The sequence below is a fragment of the Galeopterus variegatus genome, unplaced genomic scaffold (genome assembly GCF_000696425.1).
Source record: "Galeopterus variegatus unplaced genomic scaffold, G_variegatus-3.0.2 Scaffold1923, whole genome shotgun sequence".
Taxonomy (NCBI): domain Eukaryota; kingdom Metazoa; phylum Chordata; class Mammalia; order Dermoptera; family Cynocephalidae; genus Galeopterus; species Galeopterus variegatus.
Genome location: NW_007728034.1, coordinates 148196 through 161258, shown reverse-complemented (window position 1 = coordinate 161258; position 13063 = coordinate 148196). Strand labels below are relative to the sequence as shown.

Sequence of the window (13063 nt, the reverse complement as noted above, 5' to 3'; positions counted from 1 at the left end):
AATTTGCAGTGACTTTATACTATTTTGGATATAGGGAGGGCTCGACATATTTAATATCGTGGAAGTTGCCTAGCTTGTTTTGTGAAAGTTGACTAACCTGGTTGTGGAAGCCCAGAATAGTTAATGATGTGCATTTTATGTCCTCTGTGGAGTCCCAGAAGGAATTCCAGGAATGAAAATTTGAACTAAGGAAGTAACTGACCTTCCCTTATTTAAGCTAAAGTGGAACAGTCCACATTTGTCCCTCCCCGTTTCCTTTTGAAGACAGAAAATCTGTTAGGTCTTAAGTATATCAAGGCCAATAAATAGTTCTTTCTGTGGAGTCCCAGAAGGAATTCCAGGCATGAAAATTTGAACTAAGGAAGTAACTGACCTTCCCTTATTTAAGCTAAAGTGGAACAGTCCACATTTGTCCCTCCCCTTTTCCTTTTGAAGACAGAAAATCTGTTAGGTCTTAAGTATATCAAGGCCAATAAATAGTTCTCGACTTTCAGTCAAATGAAGTATCCAGAATATCAGATCAATTCCAGATGGTCTGTTGCATATAAGTTAAAAAGAAAAAAAAAAGGGACAAAGCTACAAAAGGCAAAGACAACTGGTAATTAGAATCTAGTACAATAAGAAGTAATGAACTAGAATGTATGGGCTAATGAGGAGTAAAATAAGAACTTTAACATTCTTTTGTGAATTCTGAATATATAGGTTAGTGTTTAGCCATCTTTAAGTAAATTTGGAACTGTTTGAGGTTACTTTGAAATCTCTGGGTCTGTCAATGTCCCTATTTTATCTATTACTGGTTCTTAACAGCAGAGTGAATATGTAGGGTTTGGACAGCTCTGTTCTAATAATGACAGAGATGTTTAGAAAATTTTGCAAATCCTTTGAGAAACAGTATTATCTGTTTGTGTTAACAGAAAAGGTTTGCATTAATAAAGCACAAAGATAAGAGTTGCCAAAAAGTGTTTTGTTTTTAAATAGCTGTTTATTCACCTTTGTAAACATCTGTCCCTTCTCCTGTTTTCCTGTCAGATAATAGTTTTGAAATGTTGAGTTGAATAATTTCCTTCTTGTACTTCATGAGAAATATTTCTGAAATTGCTAGTGATTTTGATTTTATATATTAAAAATTGTTTAATGTCTATATTCTCTGTTAGAGTATAAGTTCCACAAGGAATATATTCTGTCTTTATTGTTTATTAATGTTCCCAAGCCCCTATTCCAAGACCTGGCCATGTGGTATGCTCCAAATATCATGTATTGAATTAACTCATTCACGATCATTCTTACCCATATTTGAGTATTTTTACACTATTAAAATTATTTTATTAATAAAAGTAAAAGTGGGATAAATCTGAATTTGTAAAATTTAAGACAAGGTCCATGAGGTGAAAAATAGCACAGTAGGGAAAGAACTTGTTCACTTTTGCACCTCCATTTCAGAACAGTGCCTGCGCACGATATAGCTCAGTAAATATTTGCTGACTCATTGACTGGCTCAATAAATATTTGGTGACACAGTAGGTATAAAGCAATGAAGATATATTAAGAAAACATAGAAATAAGAATTTAATTGAATATGAAAAGATGTGCAAAAGATGTGTAAATAAACTTGATGATTATTTGGAATATATTTGCTATGAGGTTTATGGAAAAGATTCAATTCAGACTATGGCCTAGACCCTGATATTCTTCTTAAATTAAAAAAAAGTTTTTTATGCATTACAACTCTTGATCTAATGAAAAATGACTTTGTGATTTTTATATAGACCAACCTTATTTTAAATATATTAATGGCCACTTGGCTTCTAAGATTAAATTTGAGTTTTATATATTGAATAATTTTGAATATCTATAATGTGCTATGCTGGAACTGAACATTTAATAAATTTAATTTTTTAAACATTCTGAATTACTTATATTGTTGTTTCAGTTTTAATGAACTATGTGAATCTATACATATATATTTTTAATTTAGTGCCCCAATGCCATACCTGATTGGAATACACTCCAGCCTCATAGAGGTGAGTATCTTTTAGACCTGAGATAGTGATAAAATTAACTCATAAAAATAATAGTTAAAGCTGTTTTGTTGTGAGGGAATATCAATTGAATAGTACAGAGATTAGTTTTATATTCAGAGTATGATTAAATGATAATTTTAAAAAAGGTATCATTGAAATAATTTCGTTTAAATTAGTATACTTAAAGGCCATTTTCAATGGCATGCAACCCATGAAAATAGGTTTTATTTGGTAGAAGTCATATGGTAAGTTTTAAATTCTAAAACCGTTAGTCCTTGATGAACCACTTGCTTTATGGCAGCTTAATATTTTTTATATCTCTTTTTCAGATCTATATTTTGGAAGTCAAAATTTACATACTTAAGAGTCATAAAATGAAACATTTTTATTTTACAAACTTCATTATGTACCATTTTATCGGTATGCTTTTTCAAAATGTGGTTTTAACATACTTATCAGGAACCTTTAGATAAATTAGAATATAGCTTTTATTTTTTAAGTTTTAATTCTCAGTCCTGTTGAGGATATAATATTTAGTAATTTGTTTCCCAGTGTGACCACATCATTCCAAAATGATTTTTGTCACTTAAATTATTCCTATGGTTAATCACCTTGAACTTGAAGTCAGTGAGACTTCCAGAGAGGACTTCTTGTTAGATTAGCATCTAAAAAAATTAACAAAAGGCTTGGATTAAAACAAAAGACTTATGTTAGTTGAATGGCATCATTATGCTGGATGATTTCAGTTTTATTCAAATAAACTTCTCTTTTACTGGTTGTGCAGATTGCACTTTAACCCAGTTTCTAAATGAGCAACCTAAATGAGTTAGATTGGGTTTTCGTGTTAGTTCTTGTGACTGAATACACCATCAGTCCTTACTTTGATTAAAGAAGATTCTGTTGATATGTTTTAAAACTACTGTGGTTCATATTAGGAGTTATGCCCCTATACAAGGCCTGGATTATGGAATTCTACCTGTGCTTTAGCTTTGGGCATGTTTTTCTTTCTGCAGAATGCTAGGGCAACATTTTTTATTTGCTTCGCCATTAATAAAGAGTACATTTCAATGAATTTATTTAGTAGGTTTGTTTTTAGTACTGAACTCTGGGCTGGATAGCTTTATGGCTCCTTATATCTTATTCATTTTTAGAAAACTTGTTCTTACATCCCAAGGTTCTTGCAGTAAAAGGACAAATTATATGCACTAAAACATGAATGAATAGGTATTTAATCTGTTATTACATCATGGAATATGACTATCATTTTATCCATTAGTTGTTTGACTTTATACAAAATCTAACCATGGTTAGATTCTTTTCTAAAAAGAGTCATCAAATTTGATTTTTTTATTAGTATACATGTCTCTCCTTATTTAATGTATTTAGTAAAGTATGTATTTTTTACAATATATTCATTTATAGAGCTGAAAAATATTTAAAGTTGTTGATGGTACCTGTTGATGTTATATTATTTATTTTGTGGAATGATTCTACCTCAACTTTTAAAACAAATGATTTGGTTTTTCCAAAATACTATGAAAGGGGTACATATTTTACATATTTAATCAAATTTATCATATATTTATTGGACACTTATACAGAGAAAATCACTACTATTTTTAAGGAGCAAATTTAAGAATTACTTACTCCTTAAAATTTTTGTCTTGGAGAAATGGTACATTCTAACTTTTAATTGGCTCCTATTTTAAATGAAAATATTTAGAACCATGATTAGATTTGCTGAAATCTCTGTACTTTTTATACACTGTAATTATCCAAGTGCCTTAACAGTGAGCTTTATTTGGTTTACTTGATTAAATGGTGACTGGGAAGGTGTACTAGGAACTTCAGGAATTTTTTTGAACCGGTTGGGTACCGTTTAGTAACCTCCTTCTTAATCTATTGTAAGATGATATTCATCTTATTACGTCATGATTAGCCAGATTTTTTTCAACAAAATTTCTATCTTCTCTGCTTTTCTGTTTTATAAAAATAGTCTAACTGAAATGCAGATATAGCTACTTACGTATGTAATGTATGAGACTGAGCTGAGTAATTTTTTGCATTTTGTTTGGCAATTACAACCTTTTATTTATTTATTTTTAGGAAGGATCAAAATAGTTTCTTATTCTCTCTCTTGGTCTAGACAGTTCAACACATTTTATCACTTCTATAAAAACTTCTAAACATAGTTGTTCTAAGACATAAAATTAATGTTCTTTAAAATCTTTTCATTTTTTATGTAATTGTGAGTAAAAGATGGCTAAACATCAATTTTTAAAATATAAATTTGCTTCTAAAATAAAGGATAAAGATATTTTGTTCTCCATAAAAACTAGATTTTAGGAATAAAGTCTAAGCAGACTAAGGCTTTAGGTGATTAGGAATAAATTACTAGAAGATACAAATGTGAGGTTTATCTTATTTGTTTTAAGCTACTGAGGACTGTAAATAAAATGTTGGCACAGTTTTGTAAGATCATGTCATTGCTGCCATTGCGTCATTTCTTTGCATTAATGTGCGTAATATACGTTTGTAGCCACATTGTATACAAGAGTTAAATATAAAATGTGTTACTAACTTTAACACCTTACTATTGTTCTTAATAAGCTTTTCAGTCTACGTTCAGTATTATTTTCTTATTTTTGAAGAAAATGGCAAATTTAAAATCTTTTTTTACTCTTAATTTTGTATCTCATAATTTTATGACATAAAAAAGAGATACCATTTATATGCTGTGTGATTTTCCACGCCTATTTAGAAAAAAATAGGTGAAGCCTGATTTGGATAGAAAAAATAGATAAAATACTGATAATTATCCAAATTTTCTTTTAAAAAATTTAAATTACATACTGTTTTTTCCTTTTTTGTTTATATAGAATTGTTCTTATTTTAGGGGATCTGATTTATTGATTGCAAATGAATACACTCTTCTATTCTTATTGAGTGGTCCCTTGAACAAAATTTAATATTTAGCTATTATCAGACTTTTTAAAACTAAGAGCAATTTTTTTAAAAGGGCACATGTCCTATTAACCAAATTTCCTTTAGAGTTTAGTGTCAGTGTCATCACAAACCATTTTGGGGTCACATAGGCACTGTCCTAGTCTGTTTAGATTAACTCTTCATCCCTTAAAAAATACATCAGGTGTTTGGAGTATCTTTACAGTTTCTGTAATCAGGACAACTAAAAATGAAATGGAAATCAAAATTTTGACATACATTTTCCATATAAATGCCATTAATATAAACATATTTTTGCTTATAAAATAGGTTACTATTGTAAAAAAAATAAATAAAATAGGTTACTATTGTAACAACATTTATGTATTTAAAATAACATATTTATGTATCTCAACCTTTTTTACATATATGTATATGCATGGAAAGGAAAAGAAATGAATGTATTTATAAATGTTTTTGCAGTATTATCAATAATATCACTATAAGTAATTCTCTGCTAGTCTTAAAAATGGCCATCTTTTAAGTCTCACTTTGGAATAATTTTAACGTCTTTTACAAGACAGGTTTTCAGAATCAAGTGTCCCCCTGAGAATCCACACTGTACATGGACCTTATAGCTTTCTTAACACGTAGAAATGCTCTAGCCAATACTCACATTTCCCTAGCAAATTTAACATTCTACCTAATATTCAAAGATTTGAAATGCTCAGTGGATAAGAGAAATTTCAGTTATAACCAACCTAAAATAAATGGTTTGGCCAATTTAAAATGTAAGGTATTTAAACAATTTTCAAAAATAACTATTTTTGTAGAATGCCACTTTTAAAATTATTGTACTGAAGTTAATTATTGCCCTATTGCTAGTTGGACCTATACATTTATGAAATTCTGAATTCATGAATATATTTCATTAAGGAGCACCTTATCACTGAGAAATAATACTATTTGCTATATAATTATAAGATTTGTTTGAGTATACATATTGGTTTAAATATGAAAAATAAACCATAAATATTTCCTTTATTTAAGGCTGAAAAATCTGATAAAATCTTATTTATCAAGCTACTTCAAAAAGTTCATGGAAAAATAGAATTAAAAGATAATACAGATATTACCATGAAGTTTTTGAAGACCCCCTCATACTATAATTTGTGAACATATTTAGATAATTTGATTATTATGACTAAGCTTATGAATAAATAAGTCAACATAGTCAATTTGATAGGCTATTCAATTTGATTCTTTATACTGAAATTCATGTGAGAAATGCTGCTAACAATAAATTTACTATTACTGTCCTCTCTGTTGTTTTCTGTTATTTAACTTGAAGTTCTTATCATCAATGTATACCTATTCGTATGGAAATATAGAGAAAATATTTATTAATTTAAGATGTAGTTTAATACTATAGTCATAGTTATGGTTTGTGTTATCCCTGCAATATGATTTATGCTGAAAATGGGTATACAGCTGGCCACAAACTCCTGTATCATGGGATTGAACTTCAATTGACAAATTTTGATGTAAGTTATTACAGTTTGATGTAACTGTGCCTATTTTATAATAAGTTTTTGTTGTGATGTCTTTGTTAGTTGAATTATATTCAGTATTAGATGAATACTTATTCTATTTTAAGCATTTTTACTGAGTCTTTTTGAATGGATTGTAATCAAACTTCCATTCTCAGAAACTAAAGTTATGTTCTTTTATAGTATAGGATTTTTCTTTTTTCTTTTCCCTAGCCTGTGCATTGAAATAGTATTTTTCCGTGTTTGCAAGCTCATCATAGATTTGTAAGGAAAATATACGAAGGTTTTTATTCATAATTGTGTTTTTTAAACAGAGAGTGAAAAACAAGTCATTGGAAGATGTGGTTATGTTAAACGTTGACACAAACACTTTAGAATCACCATTTAATGACTTGAGCAACGTACCAAGTGATGTGGTAAGTCTGAAGGATATTTTGTGGTGAACATATATATTTATCCTGAACCTTTGAATTAGTAACAGTTATTTTCCCCACTTTTTCTATCTGAAATAAAAGGGTTGGGTGTATGCTGGGGTGTGAGAGCAATCAATGTAGATTCTATTTTTAATATTTTTACCTTTTGTGATGTTGAATGAAACATCATATTCCTTATTGTAAAAGTAGGATCATAATTAAAAAGCTGGATGCATTCATTAGGCAGAGTTTCTTTAAATGTAAGGCTCTTCATCTCATCTTAATCATTATGTTACAAAGTAGGCATTTCTGTCTGCCTAGTGGCATGTCTTGCAAAAGAATGAGAGAGTTTTTGAAGGCAAGAAGAAGAAGGGGGCCAATTATCGGCTTTTGCTTTCCTGCCACCTGCCAGCGCTTTTCCTTTTAATTAATGATCTGATGTTACTGGTCAATATAATAAGAAATGCTTGTACAGTTGGGGTCAGAAAATTCTGTCTTTGATCTCCCTCAACTTTCTGAAACATTTATTTGTTTTCTCTAAATTATTTCAGTTTTATTTTAATCTCTTCTATCCTGCTGAGGGCCACAAGAATGAAAACCTACACTGTTTGTCATTTGCTTTGGCAGAGCAAAGACTGCTTACTTAGAATTCTATTTGTAAATTAAACTGCAAACCCAGTTTGTCATAAAAGACATCTGATCCTTTTGAAATGACGAAAACTGTCTTTTGTCTGTAAAGGCTGATAAATTAAGTGCCAGTTCTCTTCTGGTCTTTGATCTTGCAGAGGGTTTGTGTGTGTGTGTGTGTGTGTGTGTGTGTGTGTGTTTATGTGTGTGAGTGTGTGTCTGCAGCTTATAACGGGACATATTCTGTATTTCATGCTAAATAGTCTCCAAAAGAACATTTTTTGGCCTTTGTATTCCTTAGTATAGGCCAAAAATGAAAATTAGTACTGTTTCTGTATATATTTTAATGGCTGTCTAAAAATATCTTTATAACAGAGTTATAATTTAAATAACTCCCATTTAAAAAAAATCAAAGTATTCATTCTTTTCAAGGATATTAAAATTTGCGAATAAAAACCCCTTCAGAATATATTTTTCAATAATATGAAATCCATTATTAAGGAGTTTGAAAAAGTGAATTTAAAAATCCAAACTCAAAAAATACAGTAATACTAGCTTTGATTCTTCTTATGACTAGTGATAGGAAAAAAAATTTGCGAATAAAAACCCCTTCAGAATATATTTTTCAATAATATGAAATCCATTATTAAGGAGTTTGAAAAAGTGAATTTAAAAGTCCAAACTCAAAAAATACAGTAATACTAGCTTTGATTCTTCTTATGACTAGTGATAGGAAAAAATATGGTTTTATTGTTGTTTTGGGGTTTTTTTTTTGGCGGCTGGCCGTTATGGGGATCCGAACCCTTGACCTTGGTGTTATATAACACTGCTCTCACCAACTGAGCTCACTGGCCAGCCCTGGAAAAATATGGTTTTAAAGTAAAAATCAGATTATTTATGCCCATAAATAACCTAAAATACTTGCTGACCTTGAAGCACATTAAAATTGAACCGCTTTATCTTACTATAGTAAAATTTATGCTATGTGTGAACAAATTCAAACCCAGGCCAGTGAAAAATTACATTAACTTTTTAGCTCATTATAACTACATCGCCTCATTATAAAATTTCTCAGAAATTGCTAGAAATGATTAGAGTAATTCATTTAGAAATCCATCAAAGTGTTATTCAGTGGATAGAGAAATAATTAAGAAAATAGAATCTCAACTTTTAAGAATGTTTTCCTTATGTGCATGTATTTCCTGGTGTTAATGCCCTAAGGAAAAAGGATTGTTTATTAAAAAAAAGGAAAAAGAATGAGAAAGAAATTCAGCTTTTCTGTATATGATATTAAAAGTTTTATGGTCTACTTCAGTGATAGATGATTCTTTGAGAAAAACAACTTTAAAATTTGATTTTTTGATGAGCTATTCCTTTTTAATTCAGAAGTACTACTTTTCTAGTAGAATCAGTTTGGTAATTAAAACACTTATTTAAATGTATGGGGAAGTTAAATAATATTTACAAATGTAAAGTCTAAATAAAATGACAGAAGGAGCCATCTTGTAGTTTATTTATAAGCAACAGTGTAACTAAACATAACTGAAATATTTAAAAATATAAATAAGAAGGAACACTGCAAGGTGGTGTAAATTGATTAAATATATGCTTGAAATGAAGGGCCACAGACTTAACTGACAAATTTGAAGAATGGACAAATCGAAATAGCTCTGAGATGGAGCAAGGACCATCTACTGAAAGTATGAGATGTTTTGAAGTAATAGTAATTTTCTAAAAATATTTTAAGTGATTGTTTAACCCATCTCTAATAAATTTAACTTTTTCATCAGTTTTCCAAAGCAATATCTTATAGTTCTGGAAGAAATATGATGAAGTATCTCACCATAGTTTTACAAATTGTAAATGTTTTAAAAAGACGTGTTAAAATCACAAATGATCTTACTGAATATTTTTTCTTTGATTTGAATTAATAAAATATACTTGAAGCCTGAAAAATGTTACTTTTGGTATTGTTTGATAGTTTAATAAGTTAACTGAGATTTAAATGGGGGGCCTTTTAAAACCATTCACCACAGCACTTAAATTATACTTACAGGCTAGATGACTTTCTATGCATGTGCACTCTATTATTGTGTCACATTGACCAGTGGTCTGGGCTGTTCAAAGGTCAGTGGTCACAGTTGTCCTGAATTACTAGTTCTTTTTTCCTGTGGACCCTCTGCTGTGTTGCATGCTGTAATCTTCTTAATGGCTTCATTCCAATATTCACACATAATATTTTAGATTTATTGACTGTTAGAAATACTACCATGCCAGTAGCAGTTCCGCTACTCTTAAGGTATTTAAAATTGGAAAAATAAATCAGGGCAAAGCTTTCAGGAATCCTTTGTTTTCCTTAAGGGAGGGGGAACAACTCTCTTCCTGTCTTCTGACAAGAACACTTGTTTTTCTATTTCATCATTTCACTATAGATTTGGGTCATTAAAAGGAAAAAACAAATATTTTATTGGGAGTGATTTTAACGATATTGATTATTAGATAGAATAACTTTTAAAGGCATTAGAACCATTAAAATACTCTTTTTTAGTTTTTGTCTATGAATATATTATGACTTATTTTTCTAGTGGCTATGCCATACAGACACCTTCAAACATACATAGTTTGTTTGGAAATAAAAAAGGTAAATTTGGGGGCTAACTAACAGTATTAGTTAAAGTTAGTTTTATTGTGGTATGTTTACGAGGCTGGTAATACAGAATCAGTACTAAATATGACATTTGAAACCCAGATGAGTTCATTTTAATTTAAGAAAATACACAATTGAAACCTCCCATTCCAAATATATGTAGAAATTTAGTTTAACTACATAATAATTTCAAATGTTCTATTTCTGAGGCATTACTGCTCATTTTAGTTTCTATCATCATGAACATTTTTTAAAGTAATTAGAATTGTTACTATTTCAAAATAGGGTAACCCATTTATTGAAAATTAAGCTAATAATTAGAATTATAGTAAGATTTAAGAAATCTATCCTTATTTGAATATTAAGTTAAACAATTATAAACTACTCCTCTAGATAAAAGCAGGTTATAATTGACATCTAAAGAAGTTACATGCTTAGAGTACTCATTACCACAGGCAAGTGAATTTTGACCTATATTGCTTAACTGTCTTTAAATAATTTTAACCCATTAGATTATAAAAAATAATATACTCTGAGATAGGTCAATATGCTTATTCCTACTTCAGATAAGAAAATCAAGGCACAGAAAGAATAGTGTTCAATGTGTACGTATAATTTTAATTCATGTGGGTGATTCTGAGACCTGTGCCCCAAATGGTATACCATAAGCCCTCTCATGTAAATGTGAATAGAACTTTAGTTCACGTGGGTGATTCTGAGACCTGTGCCCCAAATGGTATACCATAAGCCCTCTCATGTAAATGTGATATTCAATATAATGAGTAACTCATTTAAAATTTAATATAGAAGCTTGTTCACTATTCTGATCTGTTAAAGAAATATCAATATGATCTATTTGATTTAAGTTAGGATTTTCAGCACTGATTTAAAAATTTTATTTTATCATGTATGTAATACTATTGGAAAATAATTTTCTATTTTCTGCTGTGAGGGTGTGTAGAAAATATGGTGCATTTAAGAGTTACTGTACAATTCACTGTAGACAACAGTATCTTATAGGATAGCTGTATTTGGTGGGAAGTATATTTAATTACTAAGACATTGAAAAGACTTTATTGTAAAATGATGTTACATAAAATACTGTGCATGTTATAGTGAAGTTTTCAAGTATCATATTAAGAATATGTTAATGGTTTTATTGTGATACAAAAAGGAAAGACACAAAATGCTCTGAATCACCAAAAATCATTAAAAGCCTAAATAACTGTAGAAAACCCCTAAAACCCTGACTTTAAAGATTTTTGGATATCTACATTCTCATGAGTTTAATAATTTGGGAATAAGTTTGGGAAAGAACTGGCTTCTTTGGAAAATTTTTAAATCAACTTTTTAAAATATAAAAAAGTATATAAAAATTACACTCTTACAACTATGCAACTTGTCAATAGAAATGTTTAATTCATTGAATATTTTCTCTAATCTAACATGAAAGTTTAACATGTTAAATTGTCGTAATATATGTTATAAAGGAAAAAAAAAAGGCCCCAGAGAATATTATATTAGTTCCAGGTTTGCCACAGCTGTGTTATAATCCTTATAGTATTTAATGGTAAGTGAAGTTCCTAGCATATTACTAGGGTGGCCAGGTTAGAAAGATAACACAATTTCATTGAGCTTCTAGAGTAATTTGGAGAACGTTTTATTTAGTTCGTAGAGTAGACTTGAGGAGACACATTTCTTTCAGTTTGCCCCTGGAGAATATAGTCATGCTCGCTCTCTCAATGTCCAGCTGTTAGAATTCAGGCATCTAGTTCTGTGTTGCCCCCACCACACGGCCTTGGTACAGTGCTGCATAAATAGTAGTCATTCAGTAAATGATCAGAAAGGATATGTAATTGAGCTTATTTTTCTTTTTGTAATAGAACTTTGCTTTTAAAGTCCCCGTTTACAGTTGCCTCCTAGAACATTTTATAAAGATACTTTCATTTGATTTTTGTAATAATGAAAATAAGAATCTTGAAGCATATTTAAAATATACTTTTTTGACAATGAGTGCAACCTTTTATTTACTGTCTCTGGAAAAGGAGACCCTATCATGATTGCAGTCATTGTGCCTCTGTACAGTAATCTGAATGTCCGTGGAAATGCACTGTTATTTTAAGTAGTTATTTTCAGAGATGTGACTATTAACAGAATAGTTTTTTTGTTTGTTTGTAGGTAAACTACTATAAATTTTGCTATTTTCTCTACTGTTTTCTTCATTGTTGTTTTTAAAATATAAACCTTAAATGCAAAAACAAAACAAAAAAACACACAACAAAACCCAAAGTCTTAACTGTGATTCCAAACATTTATAAGATATTTGTTATTTTCTCTCAAGTGAATAAGAGAAATCTGTCTCTCCTACCACAATGATCCATGCTTTAGTAATCCCCCTCTTTATGTCTCTGTGCTTTTGCCATTCTAAAGTTGATTTATACTTTGTTACTTCTAGTGATTTTAAGTGCTTATGAGTTCCTTGGCTTTCTCATGGCTTTTCATTTTCAACTAAATTACCTAGTCTTTCTTCTAATGTCTTTTTTCCCCTGCTGTATTATCTTAATAGCATGCTTCTCTCTTCTTACTGCTAATATATTTTTTTTTAAAAATAAGGTAAATCTTGATTTTCAGCTTTTAAAATGATTTCTGATTTTTTTCTAGTCCTTTAAATTCTTGACTTTTTCATATTAGAGAAATTTTTTTTGCATGTAATATTGTGAGCACTGTCACAACAGTGGTTCCTAAATCTTGCTGATATAACATTGACCTGGTGAACTTTTAAATTGATTATATTCCTGGGCTCCATCACAGATATTCTGATTGAGTAAACTAGATTCCCTGACTTTATGGAGCTTACATTGT

At 29.8% G+C, this 13063-nt stretch overlaps 1 protein-coding gene across 1 annotated transcript in view; it reads left to right on the top strand.

Annotated features, from left to right (window-relative positions):
* Positions 1-13063, top strand: part of DENND1B (DENN/MADD domain containing 1B) — a gene marked incomplete at its 5' end in the record, with an annotated part of 253597 nt that overhangs the window by 144475 nt on the left and 96059 nt on the right. The window contains 2 exons of the mRNA XM_008579612.1: positions 1976-2021; positions 6829-6930. Coding sequence (XP_008577834.1) covers positions 1976-2021; positions 6829-6930 — 148 coding nt within the window. The remainder of the gene's footprint in view (positions 1-1975; positions 2022-6828; positions 6931-13063) is intronic.